This window comes from Brachyhypopomus gauderio, chromosome 10 (assembly GCF_052324685.1).
Source record: "Brachyhypopomus gauderio isolate BG-103 chromosome 10, BGAUD_0.2, whole genome shotgun sequence".
Lineage (NCBI taxonomy): Eukaryota > Metazoa > Chordata > Actinopteri > Gymnotiformes > Hypopomidae > Brachyhypopomus > Brachyhypopomus gauderio.
In genome coordinates, this window is record NC_135220.1 from 5,563,144 (window position 1) to 5,581,164 (window position 18,021).

At 46.6% G+C, this 18,021-nt stretch overlaps 1 protein-coding gene across 5 annotated transcripts; it reads left to right on the plus strand.

Annotated features, from left to right (window-relative positions):
• Positions 1 to 1,297: 1,297 nt before the first annotated feature.
• Positions 1,298 to 17,635, plus strand: ncoa6 (nuclear receptor coactivator 6). 5 transcript variants are annotated; one of them, XM_077018973.1, is made up of 16 exons: positions 1,298 to 1,493; positions 4,106 to 4,414; positions 4,644 to 4,799; positions 5,132 to 5,263; positions 5,766 to 5,909; positions 5,992 to 6,810; positions 7,761 to 7,877; positions 8,103 to 9,418; positions 9,491 to 9,618; positions 9,730 to 9,851; positions 11,146 to 14,598; positions 15,765 to 15,812; positions 15,978 to 16,008; positions 16,376 to 16,417; positions 16,777 to 16,928; positions 17,110 to 17,635. In XM_077018973.1, exons 2-16 carry the CDS (start codon positions 4,150 to 4,152, stop codon positions 17,160 to 17,162), a joined length of 6,978 nt encoding a protein of 2,325 aa, XP_076875088.1. In that variant the 5' UTR covers positions 1,298 to 1,493; positions 4,106 to 4,149; the 3' UTR covers positions 17,163 to 17,635. The 5 variants fall into 5 exon arrangements, with proteins under 5 accessions (XP_076875088.1, XP_076875084.1, XP_076875086.1 ...); XM_077018969.1 differs by having other exon boundaries at positions 8,103 to 9,618; XM_077018971.1 differs by having other exon boundaries at positions 8,103 to 9,618; positions 9,733 to 9,851.
• Positions 17,636 to 18,021: the final 386 nt, after the last annotated feature.

An 18,021-nucleotide genomic window follows, 5' to 3' on the forward strand; every position in this document is an offset into this window, starting at 1 on the left:
TTTCAGTGACCGTCGATTGATGATCTAATCCCACTGTCATGGGCTGCATTTAGGCAGCGGTTTGGTTTTGTAGACTTGCCTTCCTAACAAATCTGCAGATGTTCTATGACAGAGGAAGATGTCAAGGAGGATTCAAGAATAGAAATGTTTTAAGTTTATGGCGTTTTAGTTGCCATTGTGGGTTCTTTTTTCCTCTTTGAAATGTCTCAATCATGACGACGTCATTGTTTTGCCATTCTAGTATGTCTGAAGGGCCTCTTGTGCTTTGCAAATATAGGCCAGTGTTTTAACATTTCTGAAGGTTCAATAAATTTGTAAAATTTGAAATTCTTGGTTAAGATCATGAGTAAAGAAAAATAAAGATTTTACCAGAATTAAAAATGATCAATTTTTTCAACAGAACATAACTTTTACTAGAGAATATTTAAAGGGGACAACATATCTGAACTGCTTCAGTCAAGAAGGGTGTGTGAAAAACGTACTAACCACCCACTATAAGAGACTCTTATTTCAGATAGAGATTTTAACCCGTTTGTGGCCGTAGAAAACGTATGGTTAGTACGCTACTGTCCAACACTGCATCTATAAAATCAGGGTTGCCAACTCTCACGCATTGAGCGTGAGACACACGCATTTGACCGTTTTCACACGCTCTCACGCCACACTTCCGATATCTCACGCCGAAAAAAAATATCCAGTTTATTTACCTCAGATCCACATATATGATTCAATACGTTACTAGTTCGCTAGCTCTGGCGCCATCCACCGGCGATATAACACTGAATCTGTCCCCCCCCCCCCCCCCCCGCTCAACAAAATACACTCGCCACCGGCTCCAGGTTAAAATCTCACTCAAAGCGAACGTCAAAAGTTGGCAACCCTGTAAAATAGACTATGAATAGCCAACAATGTGGGCTGGTGTGTATCTTGGGGTAATATTACTCTACAATTATTCTCACTCTTTATAGAACAGTTCTCCCGAAGAGCGAATAACGTTAGGCCAATTTACATTACATAACACTAGAATACGTGCAAAATGTTGGAAACGAGCATTTGTAGATCAACGACTCGGCGCAGATCTTTGTGAGATCTGCAGTACGTACTCGACGCCCTTCATTCACAGAACGGTCACAGGAGAAACTGCAGCCAATCGCATTCCCTCATACTAGGTCACAAGAGAAACTCCAGCCAATCGCGTTACCTTATACTAGGCGGCGCAGCGACAGTCCTACGCACAAGCACTCTCCACTGTCGTAAAATAAGGCGTATTACTGGCGTTGCCAAGGCGAACAGACCGTTACGGCGAGAGGCCCTCGTTGCGTTCACAGCGAAGCACGAACGGCCGTAAGCTACGCAATTCGTTTTGTGAATACGGATGCAATTCGATTCAGAAAGAAAAGCACTCGCTCCGAGCGCGACTCGTACGCCTGCCGTTAGCGAGCCGCCGCTAGCACAGACGGCTGTTCGGGAGTCGCTTCAAATGGACTGAGGAGGTAAGAGCTCCATCATTCAGATGGAGAGCCGCAGCATTAGCGTGTTAGCTACCCCCCAACTACCCTTCTGCCCCCAACTACCCTCCCGCGGGCCTTAACTGCCCTCCTGCAAACGTTAGCCGGCCGTGCTATGTGTTTACAGCTAGCGGGCTAGCTAACGTTACGGGGCGCCGCCGCCTCCACCGACACCTCCGTCGGTAAACCCGCGTCCGTGACCGAGCGCGTCTGTTACGGGGACGCGTCTCCCTGCCCGCCGCGGTTATCACTACCGGACCGGAGGGGTTTGGGACGCCCAGGTAGCCCGCTGCTCGGCTAACTGCCCCGAATGTGATGGTGGGTCTTCTGGGGAGCGATGTGATGGTGGTGGTGGACAGTCTAAACCTTCGCGGTTCTCCACGGTTCTTGATGGCCGCTGCGCTCCACCACCATCACCTCCCCGAGGAGGCCGGCGGCCTACTGCACATCACACCGGTTACTGCTTTATCATCGGACTGCTTACTACTTTATAATGGCACCAGTTACTGCTGTAATCGGACCAGTTACTGCTGTAATCGGACCAGTTACTGCTGTAATAGCACCAGTTACTACTGCTGTAATAGCACCAGTTACTACTGCTGTAATAGCACCAGTTAATACTGCTGTAATCGGACCAGTTACTACTGCTGTAATCGGACCAGTTACTACTGTAATCAGACTGGTCAGTAGCTGTCAAGTGTCGTGATGGTTGTTTTGACTCGTGGCCGCATATAAAACGGCCGCCACCTGTTTGCAGGTCTGCTGTCAATTCACGTATAGTATTTTTGAAGAGACTGTCGTTCCTGCTGATATATAGGGTAGTAGAGGTCTTGATCACACGCTGGGGGTTTTATCTCAACGGGACCACTGCTTTGTGTGTGTGTGTGTGTGTGTGTGTGTGTGTGTGTGTTTCACGTAGCGGATGAAACGGCGACGACTGCTTCTGAACCTTAACAAGACGTCCACAAATAAAAGACTTGTTGAAATGGGGCGGCTCCTAGGAATATAGACTGCATTACTGTTAGGCTCAGAATTTCTGCTTTTTTTTACACAAACATCTATTTTTTTAGGCAAACGTAAACGCCTTATTTGTGTCATACGGGTTCTAATGCACATTTACTAACCAAAAGTCAGTGGCTCTATGAATGAGGATGTAAGTGATAACGACCATAACGGCTTTAAAGGAAGTATGACCCAGAGGTGGGACCAAGTCAGTGTTTTGCAAGTCTCAAGTAAGTCCAAGTCTTTATCCTCAAGTCCCGAGTCAAGTCTCAAGCAAAGACAGTCAACTCAAGTCAAGTCTCGAGTCAAGACAAGCAACCGTCAAGTCAAGTCCCAAGTCTGAAACTTGGAATTTCAAGTCCTTTCGAGTCTTTTTTTTTTACAGACACCAACGCTTTACGAATGCTACGCTAATGCGTTTCTTTACTCGTTTTGTTGGTGTCCGCCAGCCAAAAGATGACAGATCATTTACATTTTATCTTCTCTTAATTACATAAATGTACTTAAACAAGAATGTTTTACACGAAAATAGCAAGCTTCATCGTAAGCAAGATGCTGTCATTACGAATGGTTATTCTAAACATTTGGATAAAATGTTTAAATATAGACTAAATAAAAGGTTAGGGTTATTTTTTCATTGTTTTCTGTTATTGTGGGGTCACGGTGTAGGCTACTATTGTTACCTGGAGATTCAGTGGGGTCACATATTCTGATGGCTGCCGTCAGAATTGGTGACCTCAGTTAAAAAGGCTCACCTGTACATCCCATTCATGATTTCTTTGTTTAAGTACATTTAAAGTACATTTATGTAATTAAGAGACGATAAATGTAAATATAAACATCTGTCATATTTTGGCTCGTGGACACCAACAAAATGAGTAAAGAAAGTGCATCAGCGTAGTTTACGTAGCATTCGTAAAGCGTTTGTGCCTCTGAACAGAAACTGTGAAATAGCGCCCCCTGTGGTCACAAAACTCGACGGTCACAAAATCTGGTGTAACGCCGGTCTGCGTCAGAAGGACTGAAATGTAATTAATGGGGCGCACTTTATAAATATTAATATGCGTTTTAAAATTTAGATTTGGGATTTAAAAAAATCAAGTCTTTGCAAGTAAACAGGTTCAAGTCCAATTCAAGTCCCAAGTTATTGGTGTAAAAGTCCAAGTCAAGTCTAAGTCTCTGAATATTTTTTCAAGTCAAGTCAAAAGTATTAATATTAATGACTCGAGTCTGACTCGAGTCCAAGTCATGTGACTCGAGTCCCCACCTCTGGTATGACCCTGTGTTGATGTGCAACAGAGGAGCCAGTGTCCGAACATTTGAGCTTGATTGAGTACTGACACTCGAAAGGTTGAGCAGTCCGTGGAAATTTTGGAAGCGTATGTGAGCAATAAGCTATTCATTGATTCTTTGGAGGGGTGCTACAGTGGTGGTAGTGGGACATATACAGTGTTGCTAATAAATCACGTTGGTTTCCTCAGAGACAGACTTATTTTTCTTAGTGCTGAATTCTAGTAGTAACGATTTATTGGTAAATAAAAGCAAGGAAGTCTCATTTTTCCCCAGTTGGTTCTGAGAGGTGTTGTTGTTTCCAGTAGCAGCAGAGTCTCGGGAGACAGCAGAGCCCTACGTCAGGGCGATGGCACGACAGCCCGGCCCGTCTGAAAGCCCCTGCTGCCCGGCCTCTCCTGGGCTCCACGCACCCTGGGAGCAGGACTCTGGAGTGGAGGACGGCGATGACGTCTGCAGTAATAACGGAGAGATCAGTCTGGGTCGGACGTCGAGTCCAGACGGAGAGGAAACCACCACTATTTTTGTTGCTTTCAAAGGGAACTTGAATGACCGTGACTTTCAGGAGAAGCTTGATGCCATCTTGAATGGGATGCCTCAGATGCTTTCGTTGGGTGAGGGCACTTTGGGTGCTTTAACCTCGTATGAGCTAGCCCTTCTTCTGCTCCACAATAAAAGATTTCTTTGTGATTCCAGAAATGCCCAGGACACATCCTCTGTCTGATATGAATAAATGAATGACTAGATGTAATTAATGTAATGAAGCCCCCACCCCCACTGCTGCTCACGGGCCGTTCCCCAGGGGCACGTGTCACTCATGTTGCTGTGTTTGTTTTGGTGAAGGTCCCGAGGGGCTAGCGCCCCTGCGGGTGGAGCCCTGGAATAGTGTACGCGTCACCTTCAACATCCCCCGCGAGGCTGCAGAAAGGCTCCGCCTCCTCGCACAAAACAACCATCAGCAGCTGCGGGACCTGGGCATCCTGTCCGTGCAGATCGAAGGTGTGGCTCTGCTAGCACTGCGTTCCAGGGAGAATGCGCTAATGTTACCGTTAGATTGCGTAGCATCGTTGTGGAGACCTGCGTAAACACTTTGTCCTGAGCACTTGTACACGGATTTGCCAGCCTGTACTTGCTCGTTTGACGAGTGTATGTTAAAAATAAATTAAATTAAAGTGTATGTGTCACAGTATAAGTGATGGTAATTTGTTTTAAACCTCGAGGTGAAAAATGTTTTGGACCTGTTTTCTTACAGTTAGCAGTTTTCTTTCTATGGTAATATTGCACTTTTAGCCACAGGCGGTGATGATTCATTGTTTTGTTTGGTTGTATAGGTGAAGGACCCATCAATGTGGCTGCGGGGCAGAACAGAGGGCAGGAACTGAGGGTGAACGGGCCTATTGGTGCCCCTGGTGCCCCTGGTCAGATGAGAATGGATGTAGGCTTCCCCATACAGCAAGGCCCTGGTAATTAAACTCATGAGAAAATTGTCAATCAAATGTACATATTTACATTTGTATTATTTTTTTGTTTTATGGCTTTTAAGTACTTTAGTTTTGAAATCTTTATCCATTTGTGTGTTCCAGAACCTTTTTTTGGTTTTACTTTATGCTTACTATGACAGTTATGCAATGGTTGGCATTCGTACTTTTAGAATGATGAGCATGGTTTGCCGAAGGGGCTGCACACACTGAACTCTAAATGTCTTCATTTGTCTTAGTAGTATGCATGATGCTCAGTAGGTTGATGTGTATACTGAGAGTGCAGTGTAGATAACATGACATGTTTTTGTTGCTAAATGGCCAGTGTGAGAGTTTGGACCCACTCCTACCCCCTCCCTCAATATTATTGTTGTTCTTAATAATAATGATAACAACCAGGCATGGTTACCAGAGCTTGTTTGACCGTGCGGTGTTGTATTGACTCAAGTTGTGTAACCATAGACTATTGTGGTTTTAAATGTTATAGGGGGGTTGAGGATGAGCAATCCCGTGATGGTGCCGTCTGGCCCTGGCATGGTGCCGTCTGGCCCTGGCATGGCTGTGCAGGGTATGGTACCTGGCAGTAGTGGGCAGATGCACCCAAGACTGCCCAGACCACCAAACCAAACAGGTGAGCCAGTCATGAAGCTTCACCTGTGACCTCAACCCGGTTGGACGGAGCTGCTCGGCTGACCGTTTCTCTCCTGTATTAGACTCGATGGAGCCCATGATGCCGGGACTAGCTCTGCAGCAACAGCTCCAGCACCCACCAGTGCCCCACGGGCCACCCAATGCCATGGGCCCACAAGGTCACCACCTCCAGGCCATGCAGGCAAGTCGCCAGCTCAACCCAGCGGCCTTGCAGCAGCTACAGCAGCAGCAACAGCAGCAGCAAGCTCAGCTGGCGCAGATGGGCGTGGCCCGCGGCCCCTTCAACCCTTCTAACCAGATGTCTGGCCCCGCTGGCTGGAACCAGTTGCCCCATGGTCTTCTCCAGCCAACGCCTGCTCAAGGCGCAATGGGACCGAACTGGAGGAAAGGTCCCCCGCAGGCCGCCATGGGGCAGCGCCCTCCCTCCTTGGCCTCGGTGCAAACCCCAAACCATCCACCGCCTCCATATCCTTTTGGGAGCCAGCAGGCTGGACAGGTGTTCAACACCATGGCTCAGCAGCAGCTGCAGCAGACGGGGCCCAACCAGTTCGCGGCCCCTCAGCCTAAAGGTCCCCAGGGAGTTCCAGGAGCGGCGGGTCCGAGGGCCCCTCCTGCCCTGCCTCCTGTGTCTGCACCACAGGGCAGCCTCGCTTCCAAGTCCCCGGGGTCCTCGTCCTCTCCTTTTCAGCAGGGCTCACCTGGAACACCCCCCATGATGGGACAGGGCCAAGGTCAGCTGGGTCCACGGCCCACAACTCCGCAGGGGTACCCGCAGGGAGTTGGATCTCCAGGCAGGGCTGTGTTGGGGCAGCAGGGTAACGTTCAGCCGGGATTCATGGGTATGCCCCAGCATGGGCAGGTTCCCCAAGGTGGCATGGGAGGTATGCTATCTTCTTTCTTCAAATAAATACTATACACCAGTGGTTCTCAAACTGTGGTACGCGTACCACTGGTGGTACGCAGAGCACCCCGCGGTGGTACGCCAGATGAGCTCGGAAAATAAAAGATGCTTTGAGTTTTTTTTTTTTTTTTTACACAACACATTTTTTTAATTAAAACAGAATTATGACAAGTCCTGAAATTCAGAAACTAAAAGGGATGACTCGTATTATTTGCGGAGAAAATGTCGCTAAACAGCTCGATCTGGTGCATCTTTCAAACGACACAGAATTGATGAAATGGCGAACAACGTCAGACAAACATTGACCGAGAGAATTAAAATGAGTAAATGCTTCTCACTGCAGTTAGATGAATCCATAGATGTCGCAGATTTAGCCAACTTGCTCGTTTCCGTGCGATATGAGTATGAGGGCATGTCGCACGAAGACTTTTTGTGCTGTAAACCCCTACCAACACGAACTACAGGAGAACTACATTATAACATATGTGTGTAATGAGCAGGGTTGCCAACTTTCACGCATTGAGCGTGAGACACACGCATTTGACCGTCTTCACACGCCACACATCCGATTTCTCACGCCGACAAAAAAAATCTAGTTTATTTACCTCTGATCCACATCTATGATTCAATGAGTTACTAGTTCGCTCTGGCACCAACCACTGCGATATAATACTTATCTTGTGTCCATTTTACATCCTCCCGGTAACAATTTACGTTCGCTAACCCCCCGTCAACAACTTAAACTCGCCAAACAGCTTTTTCTTTTTTTTTTTTTTTTTGGGGGGGGGGGTGGTACGTGGAGGTTTTTCGTTTGACAGTTGGTGGTACTTTGTGTAAAAAGTTTGAGAACCACTGCTATACACTATCGCTTCTTATTTAAAGCTTTAAGTGTGGTGCATAGTGAAAAGGGTTTCTCGTTGGTCTTTCCAGGTATGCAGAAGCGTATGCCAATGGGCTTTCCAAATGTTCCCGTTAGTCAGAACCAAGGAGGAACTCAGACTGCTACAGCTCCCCAGCTGCAAAACACTCAGAATGTGGCACACTCAGGTAGGGTTGTGCATAATGCATTGGGTTGGTTTCCTGGGCATGGATTATGTCTGGCCTTGGACTTAACTTTAACATCAGTGGTGATGGAACAGAGAAAGCCGTCTTTTCGTTTAAGATTGATCTTGAGCTGAAAAATATCTGTTTGATCTAACGGTTAAGCAGGATGTAAGTATGTATCATTTTTGTATGATTAAAAGGTTTTAGGAAGATTCTGTTTTGTTGCAGGCGTTCAACCTTCCGTCTCGACGCCAAACCACATGCAGCCTAATCCCCTTCACGCTGGAGGTGTTGGCCATCACGGCGGGATGGCTCCCCAGCCGCCTGCCACCTCAGGAGGCACTATGGGCGCGTCTCAGTCAGGCCTACAGACACAGATGATGGGTATACAGTCCCAACTTCAGACTCCACCTTCTTCTCAAGCTCAGATGGTGCAAGGCCAGGCTGGGGGTCAGACTGTCCTGTCCCGCCCCATGAGCCAAGGACAGCGAGGGATGACCCCTCCTAAACAAATGATACCCCCACAGGGGCAAGGGCTGATGCAGGGCCAGGGGCACCAGGCATTATTGATGCAGCAGCAGCAACAACAACAACAACAACAGCAGCAGCAGCAGAATGTGACCATAGACCAGATGGCTGCCAGCCAGATGCAAGGAAACAAGCAGGCTTTTGTGCCCAAAGGTCAGCCAGGGGTCATGCAGGGTCAAATGATGCGAGGCCCATCACCTAATTTGCAAGGCAGCATTGTGCAGTTTCAGTCTCAGCAACAGATGACTCCTCAACAGCAGCAGCAAATGGCTCAGCTACAGCAGCAGCAGCTACAGCAGCAGCAGCAGCTACAGCAGCATCAGCAGCTACAGCAGCAGCAGCAGCAGCAGCTACAGCAGCAACAGCAGCAGCTACAGCAACAGCAGCAGCTACAGCAGCAGCAGCAGCAGTTGCAACAGCAGCAGCAGCAGCTACAGCAGCAGCAGCTACAGCAACAGCAGCTACAGCAGCAACAGCAACAATTACAGCAACAGCAGCAGCTACAACTGCAGCACCAGCAGCCACAACAGCAGCAGATACCACAGCAACAGCTTCAGCAGCAGCACCAGCAAATGGCACAGCAATCTCAACAGATCCCAATGAACGGCAATCCCAGCCAAGCTCTGGGCCTGCATGGCCCACAGATGAGACTCCCAGGGCATCATCTGGTGCAGCAGCAGATACAACAACAACAACAACAGCTTCAGCAAAAACAACAGCATCAACCACAGCAGCAGCATGTGATGCAACACTTACAGCAGCAACAGGCGGCCGGCCAGCAGCACCCACATCCGCTTGTAGACGGCAGTGGAGGAGCCGGCGACCTTGGGCAACAACAAATGCTTCCTGACATGCAAATGCAACAGCAGCAGCAGCAGCAGCAGGGCATGATGGGAGGTCCTCAACACATGCAGGTGGGCAATGGCCATTTTCCTGGTCATGGAATGCCCTTTAATCCTCAGTTTGGTGGCCAGATGCCGATGGGTGGGCCCTGTGCGCAAACAAGTGGCTTTCCAGTGAGTAAAGATGTGACTCTGACTAGTCCCTTGTTAGTCAACCTTCTCCAGAGTGATATCTCTGCTGGTCAGTTTGGGCCAGGTGGAAAACAGGGAGCCGGTGGGGTTGGTGCTAACCAAGCCAAACCAAAGAAGAAGAAACCACCTCGCAAGAAGAAACCCAAAGCAGGAGAAGGACAGCAGTCCGCTGAAGGAGTCGGGTAAGGCATTTTGTACACAAGACAAACTGCTAGTGGACAAATTTTAGTGGTGCATGTCATGATGCTCAGATACGTTGATGCATGATGCTCGTCTTTTTGTTGCCATATCAGTAGTGGTCTGGATTCAGTTCCGCAAGGAATGGAGGACGTAGAGTTGCAAGGGGCGGGCACTGATCAAGGAGTCAGCATGGACTCTTCCAACACGAAACCATCTGAATTCACTAATCGGTCAGGTAAAAAAAAAAAATCTGAAGTTGAATAACATGAGTGAAGGTTGTACGTTGCATCAGCAGTAATATATTTGCTGTGGTATGTTGCCTTGGAAATCCTGTTATGAAGTTTCTTTCCTGTAATGCAGTGTTAATTTTGACAGAATTTTTTTATTGTTTTAGTCTTAGTCTTTTGACTAATGTCATTTAGTTTTAGTCATAATTTAGTCATTGGAGTTGTTTTTAGTTTTAGTTGACTAATTATCATTAGAATTTAGTCGACTAATTATCAAAAAAATTTAGTTGACTAAAATATAAATGGTGTAATAGTCATTATATACACTTACACAAAATTAAACATTTATTAACCAGTTATAGAATATTATTGTTTGTATGTGCAATATATACAAAAACAGATTTCCAAACAACTTTATTGACCTGAACTTAGTTATTGAGCATAACAATAACAAAACATTGATGACCAGTAGGCCCGCTCTACCTGAAAAGCATATGTAGTTTATGAACAATACACATTACATTGGATATAAAACTGGGTGCCGTAAAAACAGCAATGCCATTGCTTGCAGATGTCATTTCATTTGTCGTATTTTTCCTGACATCATCGTCCCACATGGTTTACACAACATAGTCGAGTTGAATTTCATGAGTGACCACAGTTCACAGGCTAGTATGGTCTTCCCGGGTTCTGTGCGATGTGAAGATGTTAGTGCTGATTGGACGGTTACCCGGTTTGTCCCGCCTCTCTGTGTACCGTAAAGTAGTTACTGTTGGATCTCTTAACTTATCCCTACCTTTCACTAAACTAAATCAGATCTGATTGGATGTCGTCGCTGGCCAATATTTTCGTCTCGTTTTTATTAGTTGATGAAAATGTCCATTAATTTTGTCATTGTTTTTATCCCTTCGTATAGTTTATTTAGTTATTGTCTCGTTTTCGTCATGAAAAAAAGGTTCGTTGACGAAAACTATGACAAAAATTATTCGTCAACGAAATTAACTCTGCTGTAATGTTACTTATGATCTTTGAGATCTCGTAGGAAATTGTTTGACTTCAAGCATGATGGTCTTGCTGGCACACAGGCTAATAGTGATTACCTTTATTGATATCTAAGAAGTATGTTTGTTATGTGTAATGCACCTGGGTAGGACCTTGTAGAAGAAACACACAACCATGTGTTGTATGTGGTACTGATGATGCACAGGCTTTCTGCCATGTTACCTTCCATGTCTGGATTATTATCTTATTTTCATTTGACTCATATACTTCTAAATGATTAATAGCATATTCCCATTTTAGGATTTTCTGGCCAGCCAGGAGACCAAAGGGTATTACAACAAATGCCTATTCAGTTCATGGCCCAACAACAGCAGATGCAGCAACAGTTACAACAGCAACAATTACAACAGCAACAGTTACAACAGCAACAAATGCATCAGCAACAACAACAACAGTTACAACAGCAACAAATGCATCAACAACAACAGCAACAGCAAATGCAACAACAGCAACAAATGCAACAGCAACAGATGCATATACAGAGTATGCAGATTCCTGCAGGCCAGGCTGGGACCCAGCAAGGACCACAGCAAGGACAACATCCACCCATCCATCCACATCAACTACAGCTCCAACAGCAGCCGCCACAGCACCTGCAGCAGCAGCAACAGCAGCAGCAACAACCACAACAACAGGCACCACCACCATCACCGCAGCAACAGCAGCAACAACACATGATGATGATGCTGAAAATGCAACATGAACAAGCAAAAAATCGAGTTCCTCTTCAACAAGGTGGACACCCGCCAAGAGGTCTCAACCCTGGCGATCCCACACAGAGAATGCCTGTGTCTCAACATAGCAACATGCCCGTAATGATTCATTTACAAGGGCACGGTGTTCCTCCATCTCCCGATAAAGCTAGGGGGACGCAGCTAGCCGGAGCAGGCCGGAGAATGCCCCATCCAGACATCGGACAAGGGAACCCAGGAATGGTGTCGGAGGAAGCGCCAGGGACTCCTAACTTGCAGGACAGGCCATCGGCAGATATGGCAGCATCTCAAGCAGGGAATGGCAGTCAACAAAATATCGTCAGCCAGGGTCCTAACACGCACTTGTTAAAGTCTGTGCCTTCGTCGCTGCCTCAGCAACCAGGAGCGAGTCCCCAGCAACAGCAGCCCCAGCAAGTAACACCAATTGCCAGCTCGCATAATCTTCACTTTCCCAGTGCTCCTTCAACCTCACAGACCTCCCGCCCTAAAACACCAAACCGAGCCAGTCCTAGACCTTATCACCATCCACTGACCCCCACCAACCGTCCGCCTAGTACTGAGCCTTCAGAGATAAATCTCTCCCCCGAGAGACTGAATGCATCGATTGCTGGCCTTTTCCCTCCTAAGATCAACATCCCTCTGCCGCCCCGACAACCTAACCTAAATCGGGGTTTTGATCAGCAGGGTCTAAATCCAACCACATTAAAAGCTATTGGACAAGCTCCACCAAGCCTAACATCTCTTACTAACAGTACCACCACCAGTGGCAATAATACCCAGCAGCCATTTATTGCAGGTGGTGGTGCAGCACACGGAGGTGGAAAGCAAGAAAAGCAACCTGGTGGTGCTCAGGCTAAGCGGGCCAGTCCCAGTAACAGTCGCCGATCTAGTCCTGCCTCGAACCGCAAATCTGCAACTCCAAGCCCAGGAAGGCAAAAGGGGGCAAAGAACCCTCTAACGCCAGCACTGCATCAGCAGCAGTCAACTGTATCCCAGACTGCGACAGCCAGTTCTACAGTGCTGTCCAGTGCCAGCGCATCCGTGTCATCTGTAGGGTCTCTAGAGCAACAACAGAGCCAAAATCCTCTGCAGCCACACTCAAGTAACTCTGATACAGTGAGGGATAGCCAGGGCCAAGCAACACAGCCGGAACAGCGTCAGATAGCCCAGGTGCCAAGAGATCAATCTGCTGTCAGAATGGCAAGTCCATGGGTGCCATCTCAGGAGCTGAAAAGTCAAGAGGCTGGTAATGTGCTTGAGCAACCATCTGAGGAGGTGCACCAACCCCAGAATCCAGCACAACAGGAGCTTGGCTCTGTGATTTCACCAGGATTCAGAGATGCCCCAACGTCCCTCAATCAGTTGTTGGATAATACATCCACCTCATCCTTGTCCATGAAACCACCCAAGATCACTCCTACAGGAAGTGGGGATCTGATGAAAAAAGAGAGCCCTCAGTCTTTAACAGATCAAGAAGGCCAACGTAATCCTGGGAACCTGCAGAACAGTGAAAGTGCAGATTCTTTACCTGTTGGTGAACCTGAGCAAAAACCCAAGGTTGGCTCTATGCCAAGTCCAAATTTGGTCCAAAGTAGTAATTCAAGCCATCAGTCGCCCTGTGTTGTGTCCAGTGTTGGCTCTGCTTTGCTTATTAGTCCTACTACAAGTTCTAGCCCACATCCCAACCCTTCTGTTAGTCCAAATCCCAATGCTAAGCCTATGGCCAGTATGTCACAGACAGTTTTGCAGAGACCCACGTCATCAGGACCCACTCCAAATCAGATAACGGTCTTTGTGACATCCAGTGCCATTAGTTCTGCTGCCAGCACTGCATCTGCAGTGCCTTCAGCTATTGCCTCCACAGTGCCCAGTAAAAACATAAGACCCCCAGAAATACGCCAGTCAACTCCCACTCAAACCCGACCTCCACAGTTCATTACAGCACCCGTGTTCATCAACCCAATATTCCAAGTCACAGCTGCCTCTGTACCATCAAGCACCAGTGTAGTGTCTCCATCTGTCACTGTGGTAAGGCCCATACAAGTGCCTGCAAATATTCAACTCGCACCTGCTCCGGTTTCAGCTACGGTTTCTGTACCAGCGCCTGTCGCTATGGCAACACCACCTCCTGCCGTAAGCATCGCCACTAGTCAGCAGGGCCGTGCTATGATTGGACAAATAAAAGTGCAAGTGCCTGCGAGTCAGGCTTCCCCGATGACCACAGTTCCTCCTCAGCAAAAAAACCTTGGGATACCAATGCAAGAGAGCACTTCTGATGCTTCTGTCTCAACCCCGAGCTCTGTGGGACGGCCCTCTCTCCAGCCTACCTCCAGCTCTTCCACGTCTTCATCCTTTCAGCAAACGCTGACCTCCCCAGTCTGCTCAAGCCCGGGGATTACATCTGTTGCCCGCAGGAGCCCCCTTTCTACAACAGTAACTGTTGCTAAGACCAGTCATGTCCAGACTGTTTTGAGCAAGGCTTCCATCCCCCAAAGTGGTGACAGCCATCAGATGCAACAGCAGAATACATCCCAGGCAGGAAAAACCACAGATATTGCATCAAAGGTCTCCTCTCGGGTGATTACAACTGAACCACTTTCCTGCCCACAGCCTCCTCCTACAACCGTCTCTTCTGCACAGACAACACTTCAGCCATTAGTACCAGTATCCACGATTTCTTCCTCTGCACCTGCACAGAGTCCAGTACCAGCTTCTCCTGTGCCCACCCCTTCTGTGCCCACCACTACTGTCACGGTACCTCTGGCCAGTCCTGTTACCACTTCTCCACCCACTCATGCACCTGCAACAGGACTTCCTCCACCTCTTTCTGCCCCGGGGAACACCGGTCCTTCCACTGGCCCTTCTGTGCTGTCTCCACCGCTCCCTGCTGTGGAACGGCCACGCACCGCAGAAATGGATGCAGCATTGCCTGACCCAGTAGAACCTGCCGAGATTTCTGCCAAAGCTTCAAGTCTCACAGGTATTTACATATTTAAGGACTGGAAAGTACTGTTCCGTTGTTCTTGTAGAATGCTTATTCACTTATCAGCCATTTTATTGGACTGTCTGGTCTTGTAGGTATACAGTTAAAACCAGTGTTGGGAACGTTACTTTAAAAAAGTAATTAGTTATAGTTACTCACTACTTGTTCTAAAAAGTAACAGAGTTAGTAACTGAATAGTAAAAAGTAAACAGTTACACTATATAAAGTGCATTTACATCTATCAAATTAAATGAAATTCTCTCAACCTGAGACAACTGGTTTGTTCACAACAGAAGTAAACTTAACAATAAAACCTCTATTCTTATGTAACAAACTTCGTGACGCAGAGCATGAAGGCGGACACAAATGCTGAGGAGTGCGAGATTTATTAAATGGAATTCCATAGGCAGAGTCGACAAAACGGGCAGGGGTCATAACAGGTAGGCAGTCCGAACATGAAATGTAAACAAGCATAGTGGCACGAGGAACAAAACAAGGCAGGGGAAACAAAGACTGGGCTGAACGTACTGAACTTACAACAAAGACGAAACAGTAAATCCACGAGAGCATGAAAGAGTAATAGAACAAAATGAACAAAATAACCGATACCGACATGGGAGACACAGGGACTATAAATACATTGAACTAGACTAGAAACAGGTGAAGACAATAATGACATGGGTGTGGCAGACGTGGGGAAACCATAGAAACAGACAAGGCGGTATCAAGGAGCAGGGAACAACACAGATACGAGCAGGGAAACCGGAGTGACCGCTAGGAGAGGGGGGGCGTAGCCCTATGTGACATCTTAATTAAATAAATCAAATACCCAGTCTGGTAGACATTCAGGAACTTCAAGTATTTTCTTAAATAATGTTTATATCGCCACCTTGAAAATGATCATTTTTCTTTGGCTTGCTCCTGACTCGCCATTTCTGTCTCTTCTCCGTTTGTGTCGTGTGTCACTGGTGTGCTTCAGCGCGCATGTAAAAACACTGGCTCTGATTGGCTACCATAACCATACCATAACCATATTTTTAACGGCGTTATTCGCAACACTGGTTAAGACTAACTTAATTTGCTTGTTAGACACCCTCTTGTTTGTACAGTTCTGTAATGCACATTTGGCTCTTAATGGTTTCTTCTTCTTGATGTCAATACAGCTGAGCCTGGTGTTGCACAGGAAGAGCAACGTTTGAGTGACCAACCTGGTAAACACCATGTCTTACTTCTCAACAGAATACATATGATCACCGGTGTCCCACAGTGACACACAACTTTTGCACATGTGAATTATATTTGTGAAAAACTTGCTTTCACTTTCCTGAAACTGATGGCTGAAGGCAATAATCTATGTATATGTTCTTTTCTTTAAGGAGAGGCGGCTACCTCTGTGGCAGAACAGGGGTAAGACAAGATCTCATAATTAAATACCTTAAAATCTATCAAGCATTAATCTTTTCTCATGTCATGATTTGTCTGCTTTAACCCTCTCATAATACATTGTCTCTTTTTTGTGTTTTCACACCTAATGTCTCTTTTTGTAACTTGCCTTTTTGTCTAATTCTTGAACATCAGTCCTGATTTACACTGTCTGGAATTCTGGATTTTATTTTTGTTCACATTGGTTGAGCTGATTTCACGGGATTCACTAACTGGTGTCACAATCATTCAAATCAAATCACAACTCAAATTTGGGGATTAAGGAAGAAAAAAAACCCATTGTTGTTCAGCATCAAAGCAGTTTACCGCTGTTTTTCCACTTCTATAACAGATGGGCAAAGAAAAGAAAGGCGCCCATCGACTTAGTCCCAAGGTATGTATGTACCAAACCTGTAGATCCCCTGTGAGAGTGTGGCGTGGACAGATGACCCGTTAGTAAACCGGGTCATGAAGAGGACGGACCTTATCTGTGGTAGATGAGGAAAAACAGCAAGGATCAGTCCTGAGTTGTAGAGCGGCCCATTTTGCTAGTATAACACTGCCTTACAACCATTTATACTGATGACCAGAATCTGGATCTTGACTGTGAAACCCAAGAGACACGTGGTATACAGCACGCAAGCATTTACAGTGCGTACTGTACTGGAGCTCTTTCTTTTTCAACGGCACCACCTGCAGACTCGCACGGTCCTGCCCGCTGCCCACTGCCTAACTGTTGTAGTGCTCTTCCAGGGACACGAGGGCCGCCACCGAGAAGGCGAAAGGTCCCAGTCGTCGGAGCTCGCGGGCGGAGAAGGATGCTGAGGAGGACATGTCTGACAACGGGCAGAGAAAGAGGGCAGCTAGACCAGGCTCGGCGTCCTCCAGCACGGGGAAAGCTACAGGTGGGCTCACCGCTGGCCAGCACGCTGCACTCCATTGGCGTTTTTAAACTTGGATTGTTTTTTGACTACTCTAAATGATGTAACGGTACATAAAAAGAAAACAAATTGATTGCCATGTTCAGCCTCCAGGCACAGAAATGCAGCCGAGTAACAAACCTGACGTACTCTCTTGTGTTTTTAGAATCAAACACTGGTGCCCCTCCCACGCAGGCCAAGAGAAGGAAATCTAAGTGATGATGAAGCTTAACACACCTGTGAAGTGTACATTTTGGTTTTCTTCTTTGAACTGTTTTATCTGCTGTTTCTCCTGGTAATCATGTGTGATAACCATGTACAGAAACCTGTTTTTAAAAGAAATAATGTTTTGTCCCTTGCTACTACTATTTAGGACTGTGTGTATGGTGTGTGTCATGTTTTTATTGTATGCTGGATTAATCACCAACCCTGATAATAGAATTATCATGTTGATTGTATAATAATGTTGCAGAATTGGATTAAATTTTCTACTTTTCGTCCCTTTACATGGATTAGTAATTCACTGCTCACTTCTCATCTCCGTATTACATTGCTAGATTTTGCTTCAGCATGGTCGTAATGTACGGCAGCTAAATATGTTTTCTGTAGGTTACATTATTTTCGCACGCCCTTCACACTGGAATCTCCGTTATGAACACGGAATTGAAAATAAACGATGTCCTAAGAGGTCACATTTGGTATAAGTTGAACCTGTGATTTTTGTTTTGTAGTGAAATTGGGGGCACTAAATAACCTACCTGCTGTCTCGGGTCAGACATGTTCTGTGTAGTTCTAGCTAAGCCACACCACTCTAAACCAGTGTTCATGTCAGCAGTCTCATGGCTACAGTCCACATACACTCAGCCCAGATAAAACATGCAGCTTTATATTAAACCTGACGTGTAAGAAAGGATCCGGGTTGATAGGAATACAGGTCCTTTGTGTGACCTCGTGATTTAGATGGAAGGAAAAAGGGGAATGCTTGTATTTTAAACGTCTTGCCAAAAGACGGAATATAAAGGAAAATCACCTCGTCAGACTCCTAGTGGTGTACCGTGTTTATATGAACGGAGAACCG

Bases quoted from the DNA above. Each gene is read 5' to 3' on its own strand.
- ncoa6 (XM_077018969.1), top strand. From the start codon at position 4,150: ATGGCACGACAGCCCGGCCCGTCTGAAAGCCCCTGCTGCCCGGCCTCT. The intron at 4,415-4,643 runs GTGAGGGCACTT...GTTTTGGTGAAG, and splicing joins GCCTCAGATGCTTTCGTTGG to GTCCCGAGGGGCTAGCGCCC. The intron at 4,800-5,131 runs GTGTGGCTCTGC...TTGGTTGTATAG, and splicing joins CCTGTCCGTGCAGATCGAAG to GTGAAGGACCCATCAATGTG.